Here is a 21,409-nt window from a genome sequence, read left to right as displayed (position 1 = left end):
CGAGTAGACAGAGAGAGTGATGAAGACTGCTACAGTGCGAAGGAAGTGTGTAGCTTGTTGGAGACGAAATGTTGGAAATGGCGGAAAAAGGAGTGTAGTGGCGTTTTATGGCAATAATAATAATATTTTTTTTTAAATATCGGGATGAGTGAAACGGTGCCACTAACGGCACCGTTACTTCCCTGGCACTTTACGGTGCCGTTTTCAACCGTGTGTACCAAGAACGGTACACACGGTTGCACGGCATAACAATTGAGTCATTGCACTATGGATAAAGCGTAATGGTGGGTTGACCCGCTTAATGGTGGGTTGACCCGTTTCTTGGTGATATGCCTTAAGTATTTTTCGGATGCATAAATTTAGCAAGATGGACTCCGTGGCTAGATGGGATGAGAGGTCGATAGTGAGCTGCTTGGCGTGGGTTCGTTTCTCTCTTATGGCGGAAGATTTTTATTAATTCTCCCACCCGTTTGTAGACGTTCTGCTTCTGGACTTCATATATTATCTTTGGAGCTTTAGTTCTAAAGGTTGAGTGTGGTGTAGCGGCAGAGTGGGCATGCTTTGGGGCTTCTGGCCAGGGTTCAAGTCTATATGCAGTGCTGGTTATGTTTTTGATGCATTTCTTTAGAGTTTATCGTGCATGAAGTACATGTTTGACACAACATGTTTTTGATGCATTTCTTTAGAGTTTATCGTGCATGAAGTACATGTTTGACACAACATGGTGCAACGGATGTGCTTAGCTTATTTTAATTAACTAGTAATTCACCCGCACGATGCACGGAAAAAAATTATGTTATTATAAATATAAATAAAAAATAGAAAAACTAAAATATTTTAAATTATTTAATATATAATATTTTTGAACTTTCATTGGTCAAGTATTTATTATTTTTATAGAATACAAAATTACAATTAAAATTAAAATTATAATTATAATTTTGTATGATTAATATAATCTCTAATTATGTGCATATTCAAATAAATTTATAGAGAGAATTTACATAATTACATTGATTTATTCTTAATTGTATTTCATCTATATTATAATTTTCACAATACGAATAATAACTAAGATAATTACATTTGGTTATACCAAAAAAAAAAAAGAGATAATTACATTTGGAAAGCAAATTTCAAATTTTGTATGTGTAAATTTAAACTCTAATTGAACACATTTTTATATTATTATATAATATATAGCTATTTTATTTTTCAAAAGTATATTTTTTATATGATTATATAATATATAGCTATTTAATGTGTTTTTTTTAATAATAAAAGATGTTGTGGCATTAATTGTAAAATTAATTATTTCCCAAACCATATAGCTTTATTATATAAAGGATGTTGCTTAGTATAATTTGGGTTAGCCTCTGTTGTGCTTAAGTTTTTTCGTGACTAGATATATTTTTTTTATGATTTTTATGTAATAATCAGGAGTATGCCCCGGTGTCACATGTATTTAGATTTTGATTTATATTTACATCTCCGATTTGACTATGGATAAAGACATTTGGTTTGAATTTTGTTTCCAACGAAAAAATTCAAAGATGTCTATAAATACCTAACTTCAGAGCTGAATGAGGTTATGGTCTTTTCAAGAAAAACTCCATACTAGTGCTAAAATTGCTTTCAAATTCAAGTTGGCCAATGAGAGAGAGAATTGCGAACAACTCAAGATCAAGAGAAGACTTTGGCAGATTCAAGAACCAATCAAACACTAAATCATTATCAGTTGGAGAACAAAACCTTTGTGTTCAAACCCAACATCTTTGCTTGTTGAAGTAGAAAGATGAGGAGTAACAAGTGCATCTTATGAAACCCTGTGGCTTGTGGCTGGCTTTGTGATCAAAGCACAAGTTTTCTCTACTTGTATTTGGAGTATATACTACTGGAAACCACCTAAAAAATTCTAAGAGAAGAGTGCTTTAAGGCGAGTTGGTTGAACCACTATAAAATTCTAATCTCTCATTTACTTTACGCACAGCTTCTCTTTACTACTTATCATTCACACACACAATTTAATCATTTGCAAGTCAAAACATGCCACAATGAATACCTAAATTCCTACTATTAATCCATAGATTACCAGACATATTTTATGAAAATTTGCTGTGAAATTTACTTATAAATTCTTGTGACGAATATTTAGGAATTTCACAAAGAATTTGATTATTTTAGTGTTGTGATGTATATTTCGAATATTGAGAGTATTTTTTTCCTTTCATATTATTTTAGTGTTGTGATGTAGGGGAACAAATAAAAATATTTATTAACTTTGTCATTTTAGTTTTGTAAATTATTTTGAATATAGATTAAAGTTCCCCATATCTAATGGTCTTTGTTTGTATCAAATTCATTATCTATCCACAAAATTTTAATATAAAATTCTCCATAATAATTGTTTGTGGAAAAATGACGACCATGCTATCATTTTCTATGCCGTTGTGACATGTATTGGTAGACAAAATGCTCAATATGATAAGAGCGAGAAACTTTGTTGATAGTTGCCTAAAGCTATCTCAAAGTTTATGAACATTGATGACTCTGAAGTCATTTGTTTTTGCTTTCTTATTTGTAAAGAAGCTTCAAACCATGCTATCTCTATTTCTCAATGTTATAAGCGCAATTTTGACATTCTGTGCATAGAAACCTTTTTTTTTACTATCAATACTTAAATAATTTAAGCACTATATGTTTGGAACAAGGTTATAGCTTTGTAAAAATGCAATTATGTTTGACAATTTAAGTTATATATTGCACATCTTTTATGTCATTTTTAAGGGCAATATTTATTGTTAAAATGGAATTTGTCCTAGTTCCCTTATACAACTAATGCTTTAATTTTCTCAATTTTCTTTTAGATCCTAGCATGTTGTACTAAAAGAGAATTATTTAGTCCTTCAATTACTAGAAAAAGTCTGAGAATTATTTAGTCCTTTCACTACTATAAAAAGTCTAAAGGGGGTGTACTCAATCATGACTTTCATAAAGTTTTAAAGACTTTTATGAACTTTAAAAGTTTGGAGGTATTCAAAACTTTTAGAGAGTCTTTAAAAGTCAAGCAGTATTCAATCAAGATTTTTAAAGAGTATTTAAAAGTCGTGTGATATTCGATTAAGACTTTTAAAGATTCAAACTTCGGTGGTGGTAGTGTGCGAATTATGTCCAAAGTGGACAGATTCCTTGTGCGCACCGGCATTTGGCTCTGTTTGTTGAACCATTGAGTCACAGTGATTTACATCTTCCCACAATGCTCTGTCGAGTCTGAGTGTGGGGGGGCCATTGGGGTTGGGGATTCAACCTTTTGGGAGAAGACTTTTAAAGAGTCTTTAAAAGTCATGTGGTATTCAAAAAGTTATGAACTTTTGTAGACTTTTTGTAGACTTTTTAATTTTTGGACTTTTGTAGACTTTTTCTTCTCAAATATAAATAGTTGAAATCCAACCATCAACTCCAAGATTTCAAAATTTTCTTTCTAACAACTTTGAATGTTTTCTCTCCCTCTATTTAAACTCTATTTTTTCTCCCTATTTAAACTTTGTAAACCTATCTAAATTTAATAAAATTATTTTTTTCTTCATTATCCTATATTTTCCTCATACCTAAACTCTACCAATTTTTCTCTCTCTCTCCTAAACTTTACAATCTTCCTCTAAAAATTCGAAATAATATTATTTTTACTTCATTATTGCTTGTTTATATTGATTTTTATTTTTTCTATGAATTTTTTTATCCCTAACTTTCTCTAATTCTCCCTAAATACATGAACAAAGCAATTTTTTCATCCTTAAATTTTAGTATATGTTTCATAATATTCATATAAACACTCATATCTTTTGATTTTTATTCTTTTTATGTTTACATTCGTAATATATATTTTTCTATTTTTTTTAACAACAGGTTACTACGATTAGAGAATTGAAATGATTCAGTTACAATAGAATACAGATTACAAAAGTATATCCGTAACTAAACTCTAACTACTCCTGATAACTAGGCTACACTTGGTCAACTAAAACTAACACCATACAATTACAATCATATACTAAAAGTAATAACAATAATAATAATAACACTAACACACCCCCTCAAGCACAAGGTTGGTGAAGCACAATATTGAGCTTGTCCTGTAGAGTGGCAAACCGAGGTGCTGGAAGCGGTTTGGTGAAGATGTCAGCCAGCTGATCCGTAGTAGAGATGTAGTTGACAACAAAGTCCCCCGATGCCACTTTGTCACGAACGAAGTGGTAGTTGATCTCAACGTGCTTAGTGCATGCATGAAAAATCGGATTCGCACATAGATAAGTCGCCCCAAGGTTGTCACACCATAAGGAAGCAGGTTCACCAGAGTGTAGGCCTAATTCCCGTAACAAAGTAACAACCCAAGTGACTTCAGTAGACATGTCAGCTAGAGCTTTATATTCTGCCTCTGTGGAGGACCGAGCAACGGTGCGCTGTTTCTTGGAGAGCCAGGAGATGAGATTAGACCCCAGACAGACAGCAAACCCACTTGTACTTTTCTGGTCAATAGGACACCCTGCCCAATCAGAGTCCGAATAGGCCTGTATGTGAGTAGTAGACGACGGCGAGAACCGTAACCCTAGTGAGAGTGTCCCCTTAATGTAGCGCAGGACACGTTTGACAAGCCCCTAGTGTTCGGTAGTAGGTGAGTGCATGAATTGACATAGTCTATTGACCGAGTACGCAAGATCCGGCCGGGTGATAGTCAGATATTGCAAAGCGCCGACCACACGACGATACTGAGTCGGATTCTCAAACGGCTCATCAGACGGTACGACTGACTTAGTAACAGCTGCTGGTGTAGCAAGAAGCTTACAGTCAACCATTCCAGCTCGTCCTGGGAGGTCAGTTGTGTAACGCCGTTGCGAGAGAATAATCCAATCACTGTCTGCAATGGTTTCAATACCCAAGAAGAAGTGTGGAGTACCAAGATCTCGGATTTTGAATGCTGTCGCAAGCCGTTGCAGTAGAGAGGTTACCAGGGCGGCATCGTTTCCCATCATGATAATGTCGTCGACATAGACGAGTAAGAAAACTCGGGAGTCCCCAGCTGTGTAGTAAAATAGAGAGACATCTGTTTTGGAGGACTTGAAACCTGCAGACAACAGAAAATCATGGAGACGCTTGAACCAGGCGCGTGGAGCCTGTTTCAAGCCATAAAGAGAACGCTGAAGAAAACACACATGACTGGGATTGGTCGGATCCTCATATCCCGGAGGTTGCTTCATATACACCGTCTCTGCCAGGTGTCCATTCAAGAACGCATTGTGAACATCTAGCTGGCGTAGCGTCCACTGGTTGGACACAACAAGAGAGAACAGCATGCGGACTGTGGTAGGTTTAACCACAGGACTAAAGGTGTCAAAGAAATCTTATCCAACTACCTGATTAAACCCTTTGGCAACGAGGCGCGCTTTGTAACGCTCCACAGTGCCATCATGCACCGAGCTTGGCTGGAGGAACCGAGGGCACTTGTGATGGAGGCCCAGACTGCGGTGGACGTTTCTTTGCCGACGGCGAGATGGAGAACTTCATCCGCCATGGAGGAGATCAAAAGGGATAAGATGGACTGGACCTGCTTCTCCCAAGCCTTGAAGGCTGGATTGGGAACGAGAGAGGCCGTCGCATCAGAGGAGTCGTCTGGCAAGGGTGCGGCGATGGTAGCCGGTGGACACAGGAAGCTACCGTCGACGTATCCCAGCAACTCCTGGCCGCAGAGGAAGGGAATCAATTGCCTACGCCAGAATAGATAGTTTCTGTACGTAAGCTTCATGCTCACAAAGTGATGAGCATCGGAGAGAGCATTCGCACCAGCCGGAGATGGGTTGCCGGTGGCGGAAGCAATCCGGTCGGAAGAACTGGACGACATGATCGGAGGTCGGTTGTGTGGTGGTGTTTACGGATAGGAGGGGGAAGTTTGCGGTGAGGAGGAAAGAGAACCGATACCTGACTGTTACCAGATTAGAGAATTGAAATGATTCAGTTACGATAGAATACATATTACAAAAGTATATCCATAACTAAACTCTAACTACTCCTGATAACTAGGCTACACTTGGTCAGCTAAAACTAACACCATACAATTACAATCATATACTAAAATTAATAACAATAATAATAATAATAATAATAATAATAATAATAATAATAATAATAATAATAATAATAATAATAATAATAATAATAATAATAATAATAATAATAATAATAATAATAATAATAATAATAATAATAATAATACTAACAACTACAAATAGCGAACTAATGTTCGAAACAACAATTTGGGGTTGTAAACAGTAGCACCTTGTTGTTGTTCGTAGTCTCAAATTGCTATTGCAAATAATAGTTTTTTGCGTGATGCCTAGCAATATATCAAGTATAATTATTTTATATATATTATTAATATTAGATTTTTATTTTTTTAATGCAACTTGTAATTATATTTTGGCTAAAGTGCCATCCCACACCCTGAACCATATGCGATTCTTCATGCCACACCCTGATCTTTAATAAGTGCTGATTAGATTCACAAACCAATTTTTTTTTGTCGCCTAGAATTTTTAGTAGGTTCCCTTCAAGTCTCCGGTTTCTTGTTGCTGATGTGGAGCTAAAACAATATTAACATGGTTGTTTTTGGATATGTGGCAGCACTGTCATCACATACATGTAATATACCCAAATTAATTGTACAATTGATAACCCTAAATTGGACCACTTCCAGAACACTTCGACGACTTCCCTAAGAATATTATTCAGACCACTTCGACGACTTCCCAAATTATTCAGACCAACGAACAACGAAACCTAAATCACTAATCCAGACGACTTCCAGACAGCATCCGTACATCGACGACGAAGAGTGGGCGACGAACATTGGGGACGAAGGTGCGAAGTCGAAGTGAATATATGCAAAGGAGGAGTAAGGTATGTTTAAGTCTATATGTAGAACAATATATGCATAAAGTGTAGGTATATTATACTGTTCGTAATGTAATATGCGAATATGCTGTCAAATTGCTTTGCTTTTGCTTGGAATATGCGAATGGGCTGGAATATTATACTGTTGATGCTTTTGCTGCCAACTGTTGTATTGATTTTGATGTAGTGGGTCCTGTTGTACTGCATTTTTGTTTTATATGTTTGTATAAAGTGTGGTCCTGCATTTCATTAGTTGTATTTCTGACAGTTGGTTGGTGTATAAATTGATACTGCCAATGTTGTTGCTTTTATGATTAAATATGCCTTAAATTTTTGTTGTTAGGATGAATGGAAGTGTGGAATTAATTATTCATCACAGTGGTAATTTCGTGAAAAAGCCTGAGTTAAAATATTTGAACGGTGAGACACAAAAAGTGTTTATGGACCCTGACTTAATATGTTATCCCCACTTATTGAAGTACATAGTAGACCAAAGGTATGGGAAAATAGCCTCACTAACATATAAGTTGACCAGTGAACCCTTTACAGCTTTAAAACTACTTCATAATGATGCTAGTAGTCTCCACTTAGCTCAGATTGCTACAGAGAATAAAAGGTGTGAGATTTATGTTGAACATGGGGAAGATGAGCCTGATGTGGTTGCTTTATCTTTACCTTGGCCTGAGGCAGTATTAGGGGGTGAGGGAGGTGGGGATGAGGCTGAATATGGTGCAGAATTAGGGGGTGAGGAAGGTGGGAGTGAAGTTGAGGCAGATTTAGGACTTGGGAGTGACTACTTAAGTGAGCAGGGGACTGAAAATCCCTTAGGAGATGAGGCTGATTATGATTCTGAGCAGATTACAAAAAGGGGGGACAAGAGGAAAAGGAAAATCAGACTAGATGAGGAATCAATACCACCTTATGTGGCAACATCTGAATATCCCTTAAGAGATGAAGCTGATTCTGTTTATTATGATTCAGAAGATCCACCAACAGTTGAAGAAGATTTGGAAAATGAGGAAGGAAATGAGGTGCAATCAAAGTACAATGCTAAGTACCCTACGTTTAACCCTAAAGCAGATCCACCCTTTTATTCAATTAGGTATGTACTTTGATGAAAATGTGCAATTCAAGTTGGCTATGATTAGTTATGCTGTACACACAAAGAGGGATTTTTTCTGGAAAAAGAATCAATTAGAGTATGTTAGGGTTGAGTGTCTGGGAAAGGGTTGTGGTTTTCATGTTAGTGCAGGGTGGGAAGAGAGAACTAGGTGTTTTCAGGTGAAGGCAATTAGCTTGGAACATAAATGCAACAATCAATTTACCTTGGGGATAGTTAGTCAGAAATGGTTAGAATGGAAATTTGAAGAGAAGGTGAGACAAAATCGAACTATTGGTTATTCAGAGTTGAGCAGAGAAATCAAATCTGAGTTGAACTTGAATGTAACTGTCAGCATGTGTAGAAGAGCAATAACAAGGATATTGAAGAAGTTGGATATTGGATATGAGAGTCAGTTCAAAAAGCTAAGGGATTATGCTCAGGAGTGCTTGAATTCAAATCCAGGATCTACAGTGAAGATAAAAACAACAACAACTGTGGAAAATTCACCATTAATGTTTGAGAGGATATATGTGTGTTTTAATGCTATGATGAAGGGTTTTTTAAAGGGTTGCAGGAGGTTTATTGGACTAGATGGTTGCTTTTTAAAAGGGAAATTGAAGGGTGAAATACTGACTGCTGTTGGTAGAGATGGTAACAATCAAATGTATCCAATTGCTTGGGCTGTTGTTGAGATTGAGAATAGCTCATCATGGACATGGTTTCTGAAGCTTTTAAAGTCAGATTTGAATATTGTGGACAACACTGAACGGACCTTAATGAGTGATCAACAGAAGGTAAATCCACTTTAATTCTTTAGTTCTTTAAATGTGTTACGGTACTTGATATTGTGGTTAACTTGAATCTGAATTTGCAGGGTTTATCTAATGTCATACAAGAGATATTTCCTGGTGTTGAGCACAGAAATTGTGCTAGGCATGTCCATGCCAACTGGAGTAAGAATCATAGGGGGAAGGTCCTGAAGGCACATTTCTGGCAGATTGCAAAGACACCTACTCAAGCACTACTTGCAGATAAGTTGAAAGCTTTGGATAAGGTAGATGCTACAGCACGTCATGATCTTAACAAGTACCCTATGCAGTTATGGTGCAAAGCATTCTTCAAAGATGAAGTTAAATGTGACTTGGTGGACAACAATTTGAGTGAGGCATTTAACAAGACATTGTTGAAAGCAAGGTCAAAGAATATTATCCCAATGCTTGAAGATATAAGAGTTTTTGTTATGAAGAGGATTGCAAAGAAGAAAGCAATAGCTGAAAGATGGAGGGGCAATTATGGGTCATGTGTGCTGAAAAAGCTGAATGAGAACATACTTGACAGTGCAAATTGGGAAGTTGTCTACAATGGAGCTGAAGGATATGAGGTGAAAAAGGGAAGCTTTCAATTCAAGGTGAATTTAGAGTTGAAGACTTGTTCTTGTAGACTTTGGCAGTTGAGTGGTATGCCCTGTTCTCACTCCATTTGTGCCATATTTCACAAGGGTCACCAGCCAGATCAATACATCCATGAATGGTACAGTAAAGAGAGGTATTTGAAGACCTATCATGAAGTAATACAGCCAATAAATGGAGAGCAGTTTTGGCCAAGAACTGAAGGTGATGAAATACATGCTCCAGTCCCAAGGAAGATGACTGGCAGGCCTAAGAAAAAAAGAAAACTTGAAGATAATGAGAAGAACAAGGACAAAACCAAGATGAGTTCAGAGATTAGTAAGCTGTCAAGGAAAGGGAGGATAATGACATGTCAAATATGCAAGGGAAAGGGGCACAACAAAAGATTTTGTCCTACTTTGACAAACCAACAAGGACACTGTGGTACTTCTACTGCTGTTATAGGAAGAGGGAAAGGAAGGGGAAGTGGAAGGGCTGGTACTGCAGTTAGAGGAAGAGGAAGGGGGCCAATTTTATCTCAAGAAAGTACTATTGGAATGTCAGGTATTTCACTTAAACTACTGTTTATATATGTTCTATGATTATTGGATTTATGATAATAATTTGCTAATAATTTGTGTTTATTTTTGTAGATTGCACACAACATTGAAGATTTGGAAGCTTCTTGGACTTTTGGATATTTTTGGCAGCACTGTACACAACAATGATGATAGTTTTCTAATGAACAAATTGTGAATGTATTGAATGTAGTTTGCAGTCTAATGTATGCAGTGACTGATCAGGGCATAATTAGTTTGCACTGTGTGATTAACTGATGTAGGCAGTGAATGGTTTAGCTTGGTGGTATTGAATGTATTGCTACTTATTATTATCCAAATGTATGTATTGGATTTTGGTATTGAATGGCAGTGATCATTTTCAAATTGTTGGCAAATTGAAGGCAGTGTAGTTTTCAAATTGTTGGCAAATTGAAGATTACTCATGTAGGCAGTGTACTTTCCTAGAGTTCTTGTGCTCTGGCCTCAGAAATATTTAAAACCTGAATTTATTTTGGTAAAATGACAACTCAGGAATAAAGAAATATGATGGTCATCATATATGGATTCTGTATGCAAATTAACAGCATCTTCATCATCAAATTCATTCCCATTCCAAAAAACACTTTTATCATCATCTTCACCATCAAATTCAAATTCATTCCCATTCCAAATTAACTCAAGAAAATCCATTCCCATTCCAAAAAACACTGTTATCAACTAAAAAGACACATCCAATTGAATATGCATAGAGTGGTCAATACACAGTAAAGCTCCAGCTGAAAACAAACATCTAATTATCAAACACTATTACCAAAACCTCAAAATTTTCACCAAAATGCAAGTGATTCATACTCAAAATAGCTAATCAATGGCAATTTCATTACAATGTAAAACAATTAAAATTACAATTACAATTCCTAACAACAAAGTTTGGCTACAAGCACCCCAATTACAATTAAGAGAAAAAAATATTTTTTTCCTCAACACTTGATTTTCTTTTTTCATAGCACTACACTCATTAATAATTAGTTCTCTCAAATCCTCTATTTCACATCTCAAAGACAACACAAGATTCTTGAGGTCTTCATGGTCACCTTCACCCCTCCTAGCACTTGATCCTTCCAAAGGAAGAAGCCACATCCATTTTCATCATATTCAAAACAGAGCAAAACCCTTCCATTTAATTGAAAACAATTGAAAACACAAAATTGATTCCAAAAACAATTGTACCGTACCCTGACTATAGTACGAGGCCAGTGCTTCGTCGGAGACCAGTGAGTCGTCGGAGAACGTCGGACAAAGTCGTCTGAGAGAGCGTTATCGCCGGAGAGTAGTGAGGAGTTGTCGGCTAATACAATAGAAAATGAATACGGTAGTTGTCGACCACTAAGTTTTAACAATTTAAATAAAGAAAAATTAAAAAAAATGGATCCATATGTCTTCAAAAAATAAAATATAAAAACAAAATCCACATAAGATTCTAACCGGTTCCATGTCAGCACCGCGACTGGGAAACCTTCTAAAAATGCTAGGCGACAAAAAAAAATTGGTTTGTGAATCTAATTAGCACTTATTAAAGATTAAGGTGTGGCATGAAGAATCGCATATGGTTCAGGGTGTGGGATGACACTTTAGCCTTATATTTTTAAATATTTTATTTTATCAATTCTTTTATTATTAATTTTATTGTTCAATATTGTTATGAATTTCTAATGAATTTTTTTTTTGTTGATGTTTATTAATAATATATATAAGTAATTAGCATATAAGTCTCAGCATACTAGGGATAAAAATAATAATGTTGAGTATGTTGATGTGGGTGAAGAACTATATAATAAGAAGAATTTTATGATATATTATAAATATTTTGTAAGAAAATTATAAATGATAAGAATCAAAATCATTGAAAGTTCGTAAGGATGTATTTAATTTAGAATTTCAATGACTTTTGTAGACTTTTAAAAATAAAAAGTTGATAAAAGTCTGAAAGTTTTTTATATAGACTTTTATAGAGTCTTATAAAGTTTTAAAAAGTTTTGAATGACTCTATGAAAGTCAATCAAAGTTTATTAAAGTCTATTATTTTAAAAGTATTTAAAACTCTACAAAAGTCATGATTGAATACACCCCCTAAGGTGCAATGAAAACGAAATGAATTCTGTTGCAAAATCACAACGAAATTAATTTCATTGCAACGTTGCAACAGAAATAAATTTTCATTGCAATTTTGGCACCAAAAAAATGGAGAGAAACATTTTTGCAACAAAAAAAAAAAAAAAAAAAAAAAAAAAAAAAAAAAACTAAATCAATTTTCAACTTTTGCTACAAAATTTGCAGCGACCATTAATTCCGGTGCAAAATTTTATCAACTTTTAAAAATTAGCAATTTTGCAATGGTATTTGCAACGAAACACAATGTCATTGCAAAATTAGCCCTACAACAAAATACTTCGCAACGAAAAATTGCAATTGAATACATTTTCTGTGCAATTTTTTTTATATTAATTATTTTGCAATGATATTTGCAATGGAATAAATGTTCATTGCAAAAATTGCATTGCAACAAAAAAAAAAAAAAAAAAAATTGTAAGAGAAAACTGCAACATAATGAATTCTAGTTGCAATTATTTTTAAATTTAATAAGTTTGTAATGATATTTGCAACGGAATAAAATAGCATTGCAGCGAGAATAAGTTGCAATGAAAAATGGAAATGAAATAAAATCTCATTGCAATTTTTTTAATTCAAGTTTTTTTTTTTGTTTTTTGTTTTTTGTTTTGTTTTGTTTTTTTTTTTTTTTTTTTTTTTTTTTGCAACGAAAAAGTATTCCATTATATTGTAATTCCAGACTTGATTAATTTACTTAACGACACAAATTCATAAACCTCATCATAGTGGTGGTTCAATAGCGCTAGATACATAGCGATGGAAACGGTTATTAGATAATCCATTTCATAAATTGTTTAGATAATCGCAATAATGGGAAAACTGTATCCAATCAGGAAAGAAAAAAAAAACTAGGATAATGGCCACAAATAGATATCTACTAAATATAATAAGAGCCTATGTTGGTAAGTTATAATGGGATTAAAAAGCATGTTGGTGTAATAATGTGATTTCATAACATGTATATTTTGATTTATTCCTTGTATAATAATAAGACATTTCTAAAGTTAGCTCATTTAGGGGTCGTTTACAATGATCAACGCAAGTTGTCATTCTCAAAAGGGAAGAACAAACCGCACACACTAGCATTTCAACATCAAACTAGCATGCTTATCAAACGGGTAAACCAAACATAGTTCCGAAGAACATACAAGACTATTATGGTGCAACGAATCACAAAGTTGAACACTTAGCACGATTCAAGACACCAAATCCTACATGGATTCCTAACATATCGTTCTAGACATACGAAACATCAAGAAGACACTGAAATAGCTCAACAAAACAACATCGGGAAGTCAAAACATCAATTACCGAGTCAAAAGAATCACGGGGAACAAATCCCCGAACATCACCGTAGTGCATGTACCCCGCGGGTGGGGCAATGGGTGGACCTCCACCCGTGGTTCCACCCGCGGGTACCATTACCCACGAGTGGTGTTCCCCGCGGGTGGGGCGGCGGGTAGGCCACTGTCCGCCGTTCCGCCCGCGGGTACAACCCTGTACCAAAACTAATCCCTTCGCGGATTTTCAACAAGTCCAAATTCAAGTTCAAAACACCCAAAATCTCACAAATCTCACAAAATACAACAATATGACTTGAATCAAAGGAATAGCCAAGCAATGACATACAAGAATCCTAATAACAAGCTCTAGATATGCATTCCCACAAGACAATGCATCAAAACTCACATTTCATAGCCAAAAATCACAAGTAGAAGTCAAGAAATCATCATATAGGTAAGAAAATAGATTTTGTAGAGCATGGGTTACCTCCTTCGCTTAACCATCCAAAAACAACGTCAACATAGGCTCAACTCATAAAGTCGTGCTACTGGGAACCTGTGGATTAAACCGGATCTTCACTAATTAACAAAAGTACTAATCAAAACTAAATAAACTCATAAAGGGATTTGAACCCTAAATCCTTCTTAAATTACCCACAAGCTCAACCATCTAGGCTAGACATTTTATTATGAACCTAAGTGATTAAATCCTTAATCAAATCAACACTCAAGCTCAAGATAAACTATTAATTAAAAGCTAATAATTAAAAATTAAGCTAATAAGGGATTCAAACCCTCTCCCAAACCTTAACCACCCACCTTACCATCTAAGTTAATAACTCAATTAGTAACTTTACTAAACAAAAACTAATTTATCTAATTCAAACAACAACAACCAAAACCAAAGCTGCTCACCACTCTTCTTCTTCGTCTTCTTCATGTAGCCGAGCCGCGGGTGGTGCGGCGGGCACACCACAACCCAATCCACTGCCCGCGGGTACATCCTGAGCCACCACGTCGCCGGAGAGGGACCACAGCTACCACACGGAGCTCCGTCGAAACCGCCGAGAAGGAAAACACCATGCCGCTGCTGGAGAAAGTTCGCCGGAGAGCTACTGCGTCGGAGAGGAAACATCACCGCATCGCCGAAGAGCTTACTGTTGTTGAAGAAGAGATGCTACGTGCCACCGTGCTCTGCCGGAAACTGATCATGTCGCCGGGAACAGAGGAAGATGTCGCTGCTGCCAAGCTCCGATTCCATTCTCACTACTCTGCTTCAATGGAGCAAGGGAGATGCCGGGGCATCGCTGATCGCCGAAAAACACCTCGCCGGAGGGAAAGAGCGGGAGAGAAGAGGGAGAGGTGAGGGCGGTTGTTGATGATGATTGGTGTTGTTTTAGAAGGTTCATGGTGTTCGGCCATTGTGGCTAAGTCGAAGAGAGGAAGCATAGAGATTCACGGCTACATCATGGACAAGGAATGGGTGATACAATACATTCATACGCACAATAAAGAGTAGGGTTCATAATGGGTTGGGCTACACTAAATGTGGATTTAGGCCAAACATCTTGGGCTCACAAAAATAATTATAATACATATATTTATACAAACATATGGGTTGCCTAGTTTGGGTTCAAAGCTTACATATCATATAATAAATAAATACATTTTTGGGTTTGGGATAACAAATAAACTTCTAGGCTAAAAATCATTTTTGGGCTTAAGGCATTTGGGCACAAAATACCGGTTCACAATAATAGGTAGACCCGAGCCCGTTTAAATTAAATAGCTATATAAATATTTTTATTAAAATATTTAATATCGGGACTATGATTTATTTTAGGAAAATACGGGGTGTTACAGGACAAGTCCAGGATTAAGCCTCAATCTCTTGTAAGCATAATCCTACTCAAACCTTCATGCATGTGATGCGCATTCCAGACACAAGAGTCCATGAAAACTCCTCTTACAACAAGACATCAACACATAGCCATAACTACGTTGATCAATCCATACACAACACAAGGAAATAGGATCCAATTCACATAGAGATTCTAGCCAAGCATCATCCATCTAGATTGAGATACAAAAGCAATTGAGCAATCAATGGAGGAAATTAGATGTAATGAAGTTACCTACTCAATAGCAAATGCAATCAATCATCATTGAAGAAGCCAATCCAAGATTACAAGAGAAGTTGTCAATTCCTCCTACAATCCTTGAAGATCTTCTTGCTAGGAAATGGAGATAGCTTGATCTAGAAGATGATCTAACCTAGAGAGATAAATATCTAATCTCCAAAACTCTCTTGGAAATATAGAATGAAAGATAGGTTGTAAATCCCGCCAACAAATCACATTTAAAGTGCTGAATTTCCGCCCAGTGCACCATCCACGAAGTCTCTAGTTTCGTGGAACTTTCTGTTTCCGATCCACGCGCGCTCCACGATCATGGATCGGGTCGTGGAAGCGGCACAGTCTAAATTATCATTTATGGTCTCTATGAAAGTTATAGCCCTTTAGGTTTCTGTTTCAATTCTACTTGAATCACCTCATTTGGACACTCCTAGCTCAAGATATGCACCAAATACCGAACTGTCGCCGAAATGCCCTAAAAATGACAATGGTTTGCTCTTCTCCACAAATGCAATCACAATTAGTCATTGCTCCTATCTTTTAATAACTTTTATCAAAGTAAGCTATTCTAAGCATGTAATAGGCTCAAAGCACTCCAATTATAGCACAATATGTCTCCCAAATACCCCACAAAAGGTAGCATCTTTGACACTTATTACAAGTTTCCACACTTTATTCTTGTTTGTCCTCAAGCAAGCTATCAATTCAATTTGTTAGGAATATTGTAAATTTTTTATGAGCCAAATGTATTTTAGTATTCCCCATTTGATTTCTATTTGAGTCAGTCTTGTTCACACAGCATGGTGCACCCATGCAATGAGAGCCTAGGTGAATTGCTAAGTGTTGGTCCCAAAGGGGGTGTGGTAAAAGTCTAGAGGGGGGTGAATAGACTTTTGAACCGTTTTCGCGAATACAACAATTGTTGAGGCGATAGAGAAACCAAAACTCTTAACTAGATTGTTAGAGTCTTGTACGCAGCGGAATAAATAAATACAAGTTGTGTGATTGTGTCAAGTATATCCACGTGATAATCAGTAAGTAAATAAAGCAGTAAATGACACAAGGCAATTTATAGTGGTTCGGAGGTGATGTAATCCCCCTACTCCACTTGCTCTTATCGTCCAAGAGCAATTCACTATATCCACCACTTCTTGGTTCCTAGATACAATGAATTTTCGTGATCTAGTGTTTTGATCACTAAGCCCACACTAATCACGCCCAGTGCCTCCAACACTGCTGCTTCGGATTTCACAGCTCCGTGCTACTTTCCAGGATTTCACAGCTCCGTGCTACTTTCCCCCTGTCTTCCACGATCCGGTCGACGTATCCCGTGATTTGGTGCTTTGATCACCAAGCCCACACCAATCACGCCCAGTGCCTCCGACACTGCTGCTTCGGATCTCACAGCTCTGTGTGACAATCCAGGATTTCACAACTCCGTTCTACTTTACCCCCGTCTTCGACGTATCCCGTGATCTAGTGCTTTGATCACAAAGCCTGCACTAATCACGCCCAGTGTCTCCGACACTGCTATATCACTTGTTTGTAGAAAAACAAGTTTCACTGGCTTCCAACTTTGAGACTTCCTGAATGGATCTTCAATATGCAGCAAGTCTCTCAATGATGAAGATTTTAAACACTCTTGAATATTTTCTCTTTGAGCTTCTGAGTGTTTTATCTCACTTGGATATTTCGTATCTAGCTTGTTGGCTCTGTATATTTCTCACTTGTATTTCGTATGCTATCTCACGTTTAGAGCTCTGTTGGAAGTGTTTTGATCTACTTCATTCTTCATCCTTTTATAGCTGGTTTTGAGAAGTTGTCCATTGGAAAAAGACAATCTCAAATTTGAATTCTTGTAGCCTTTGCAGAAGATCTGTAGCTTCTTCAGAAGATCATAATAAAAATAATATCTCTGACTTTGGAGATATTTCGGCCGTTGCTTAGCTCTTGGTCCATGTGAAGAGACACTTAAAATATTTCTGATGCAGATCATGTCTTCACGTGAAGGGCTCTTAAAATAATTCTGATGTAGATCATGCCTTCTGGGACTTTCATCTTCTGTGTATTTTATTCTCTCTGTATGGCTACTGATGAAGTTGTTTGTGTTCGGCCAATGAGATCTCTTGATCTGGGTCTCATTTTGATGGTGAGAATTCAATCCTTGATTGAAACTTCATTTCCAACTTCAGCTCTTACTATATATAGCTTTTGAAACTTCATCTCCAACTTCAGCTCTTACTATATATAGTGTTTCATCTTGACTTTAACCAGCTCTTACTATATATAGTTTGATGAAACTTCATCTCATACTTCATCTTGACTTTGACTTTATTATGAAGACTTTGACTCGCGAACCGCATCTCTAACTTCATCTCCAACTTCTATACCTCTGAAGACTTTGACTCGCAAACTACATCTCTAACTTCATCTCCAACTTCTATACCTCTGCTTCAACTTGTTTCGAAACCTCTTCTCCAAGTAATTGTTTTAATTGTTTTCGAAACCTACCTCTTTTGAAACTTTATCTCCTTCGAAACCTCTTCTCCAAGTAATTGTTGTTTTAATTGTTCTCCAACCGCATCTCTAACCTATACCTCTGAAGACTTTGACTCGCAAACCGCATCTCTAACTTCATCTCCAACTTCTATACCTTTGCTTCAACTTGTTTCGAAACCTCTTCTCCAAGTAATTGTTTTAATTGTTTTTGAAACCTACCTCTTTTGAAACTTCATCTCCTTCAAAACCTACCTCTTTAACCGCATCTCTAACCTTGTCTCCAAGTTCACCTACCTCTTTTGAAACTTCATCTCTAACCGTTCTAAGTTGTCCAAGTTCTAATTGATTTCGAAACTTCTTTTGAAACCTCTATTCCAACTTCATCTCTTCTTTAGTTTCGAAACCTCTATTGAAACTTCATCTCCTACTTCATTTTCGAATTATTTGATTTAATTACATCATCTCTTCTTTAGTTTCGAAACCTCTATTGAAACTTCATCTCCCTCTTATAAAATTGTAAAGAGTGAGTTTCAAACTTGAAACCTTATGATTTATACATCAAGCTTTCATCCATCTCGCCTGTACAAATTATTGGTTTTTATAGCATTCTTCTTGATGTACTTCTTTCTTTCCATAGATGCTTGATCTTCAAGATAACTTCATGAAATTTTGTTTGTTTCTCGTTTCTTCGTATGAGATGTCTTCTTCTTTGAGTTGGGCGTGTGGGCTTATTTTAGTTACATATCATATGCATACATCTCCTTCTTCTTCTTCGTATTTTCCCCTTTTTCTATATTTATTAATTTTCCTTTCATGGTCTATGACACGCCTAGACTTAACAAATAAAACTGGGCATTCTAAAATACAATTTGGCATATCAAAATCTATTACAATATATTCCTAACACTAAGTTTGTCAACTTTATGATTAAGCGGGATAATAGCTTAACACATTTAAGCTGCATACAAGTTATCAAAGGTTAAGTTAGCAGAGATGGAAAAAGACTTGATAGAAGAAAATGTTAAGAGATCTTATGTTTGATTCTCACCTCAATTAAGTAAATTATTTTGAGCTTGTAACCATGTAGCCAAGTCTGTGACGAAGTAACTTGTAACGAGGTAGAAAAGTCTGACGAAGTATCAAGTTTGTAACGAAGTAAAAGGTTGACAAAGCAAAGAGGTATAAGCAATTGGTTACACCTGTTACACTAAAGGTTATATTAGCTGAGATGGACAAAGGTGAGATATTGCATCTAGGAGATCTTTAGATCAAGTCTCATTGTGAATAATTTTTGGGCTGTAACGAAACAGCTTATAACACAGCAAGGCGTGACGAGGTACAAGTGTAACGAGGCATGCGTGACGTGGTAAAAGTGTAACGAGGCAAGGTTGTAACGAATAAGCTCCATAACGAAGAAGATCAACTGGAAGCACTAACCCAATGTATATCAAAAGTGTGATTAGCTGAGTAAGTCAAATACATATAAGAACACAATGTATATCAAAAGTGTGATTAGCTGAGTTGGAAGATGTTTTATGACACAACCCACATAATCCGTAGTTCAAATGCTACAGAGAATATATTAATTAATTCGAGAATTATCTTAAGGATTAACGACGATATCTTTTCATACTCAAGCAAGAATCAGCGGGGTCAGATCATGCGCAAAGTCGAGATTCACACGAATAAGCCATTCAAATTTGGAAACTTGGTTTGTCAGATCATGCGCAAAGTCAAGATTCACACAAAGAAGCCACAATTTTCAATGGACTTTATGTCAGATCTGCATACAAGCAACGTTCGGATTATTTGAATTATTTGACAAAGGCGAAAAGGCTAACATCTAAAGTTGCAGATCAAGTTGAAGATCAAGTTGACAACATTAATTGATCAACTACATTTGAAATGGACGGACGAGATTGAAAGTTGATCAACGGACAAATAGCTTTCTTTGGCTATAAATTGTCCAAGCAGACTTGAAGACAAAGACACATATACACGGCTGAGCAATCAAGATACAAAAAGCAAGAGAAAAGCAAGTAATATTCAAAACAGCCAAAAAGGGGGATCTAAGCTTCATTAGAAATATTCAAGTCTGAGAGAGAAATACTCTATTTCTTTGTAAACATCTCTACTGAGTGTAGAAAGAGGACGAAGTAACTAGTGAGAGTGAAAAACCCTGTGATAGCGTAGCTTTGTGCGTAGTTCTCGTGGTGTAGGAGTACAGCTTGGTGTGAAGTACTCGGGGACAGCAGAGTAACAAGAGGATCTTGTGGAAAACCTTGGAGGAGTGTAGCTTTGTGCGAAGCACTCGGGAAGTGTCGGTGGACACTTATTCACTATTGTATCTAGGTGATCGAAGAATAGTGAATTTCCTCCTTGGAGTGAAAGGAGAAGAGTGGAGTAGGAGAATTACACCATCTCCGAATCAATATAAATCTCTCTCTCTCTCTCTCTCTCTCTCTCTCTCTCTCTCTCTCCCTCTCTTTACTTTACTTACTGCTCACTTATTTATCTGCATGCTTTAACTACGAACTAACCCGTAACGATTTATCGCATATCTTTATCAGTCTGAGTTTGATAGTTCTCACGTTTCCATGAGAACCAAACTTTGCATATATTATCCTTGAACCATATCAAGTCATTCTAACGTGTTGCATGTTTAGAATCCTTCTTTGAAGCACCACACAAATAAGCATAACACTTTACCATTAACTATTCTGCTGTGCATACTCTAAGTTGTTTAGTACTTTATATTTGTTACTTAGAGTTGAAATTACCAAAGTGTTGTGTATCTTAGAAAAGTTTGAAAAGTTAGAGAAGTCTATTCACCCCCCGCCCCCCCTCTAGACTTCTCGCCACCCTCTCAGGACCAACACAATTCAAGAATGATAAGTGACAAAGATAGCTCAAAACCTTTGCAACGTTAAAGTGTACATATTTATAGGGCTTTGCAACCACATTAGCACATTTCAAAGCATTTACACCACAAATCGTTCACAAAGGACTCTAAGTAAGCACAACACAACCCCTACATGACCCATAAAAGCATGTATCTTTAGCACTTATCACAATTTTCACACTTTATTCTTGCATGTCCTCAAACAAGTTATCAATTTAATTCAAAGAATGATAAGTGACAAAGATGGCTCAAGATAATCTCAACAAGCAAATGATCAATCAAGAGAGTTGTGTGAGAGAACGGAGGGGGTAAAATCCTCATATCATCAAACAAGTGTGTTAACCATGTGCCATACTATGCAACTCAAGGAATATTCAAAGGAAACAAAAACCCCTAGCAATTGGTTATAATTAAGCTCAAGGGAAC

General features: G+C 36.4%; 2 protein-coding genes across 2 annotated transcripts; one reads left to right on the top strand and one right to left on the bottom strand.

The window, feature by feature from the left end:
* Nucleotides 1–4,094: 4,094 nt before the first annotated feature.
* Nucleotides 4,095–5,351, bottom strand: LOC109174036 (uncharacterized mitochondrial protein AtMg00810-like). Its single transcript, XM_019323329.1, has 2 exons — nucleotides 4,704–5,351; nucleotides 4,095–4,655 (listed from the first exon to the last, which is right to left on the bottom strand). The coding sequence occupies exons 1-2, from the start codon at nucleotides 5,349–5,351 to the stop codon at nucleotides 4,095–4,097; spliced, it is 1,209 nt and encodes a 402-aa protein (XP_019178874.1).
* Nucleotides 5,352–7,896: 2,545 nt separating this feature from the next.
* On the top strand, nucleotides 7,897–10,274 carry LOC109174035. Its single transcript, XM_019323328.1, has 3 exons — nucleotides 7,897–8,841; nucleotides 8,922–9,999; nucleotides 10,089–10,274. The coding sequence occupies exons 1-3, from the start codon at nucleotides 7,897–7,899 to the stop codon at nucleotides 10,103–10,105; spliced, it is 2,040 nt and encodes a 679-aa protein (XP_019178873.1). The 3' UTR covers nucleotides 10,106–10,274.
* The last annotated feature ends 11,135 nt before the right edge of the window (nucleotides 10,275–21,409 follow it).

Source organism: Ipomoea nil, unplaced genomic scaffold (genome assembly GCF_001879475.1).
Source record: "Ipomoea nil cultivar Tokyo-kokei standard unplaced genomic scaffold, Asagao_1.1 scaffold0519, whole genome shotgun sequence".
In the NCBI taxonomy this organism is placed as follows: Eukaryota; Viridiplantae; Streptophyta; class Magnoliopsida; order Solanales; family Convolvulaceae; genus Ipomoea; species Ipomoea nil.
This window is presented reverse-complemented; position numbering and strand designations above follow the sequence as displayed.

Bases quoted from the DNA above. Each gene is read 5' to 3' on its own strand.
- LOC109174035 (XM_019323328.1), top strand. From the start codon at position 7,897: ATGAAGCTGATTCTGTTTATTATGATTCAGAAGATCCACCAACAGTTG. The intron at 8,842-8,921 runs GTAAATCCACTT...CTGAATTTGCAG, and splicing joins TAATGAGTGATCAACAGAAG to GGTTTATCTAATGTCATACA.
- LOC109174036 (XM_019323329.1), bottom strand. From the start codon at position 5,351: ATGCTGTTCTCTCTTGTTGTGTCCAACCAGTGGACGCTACGCCAGCTA. The intron at 4,656-4,703 runs GTCAATAGACTA...ACCGAACACTAG, and splicing joins GGCCGGATCTTGCGTACTCG to GGGCTTGTCAAACGTGTCCT.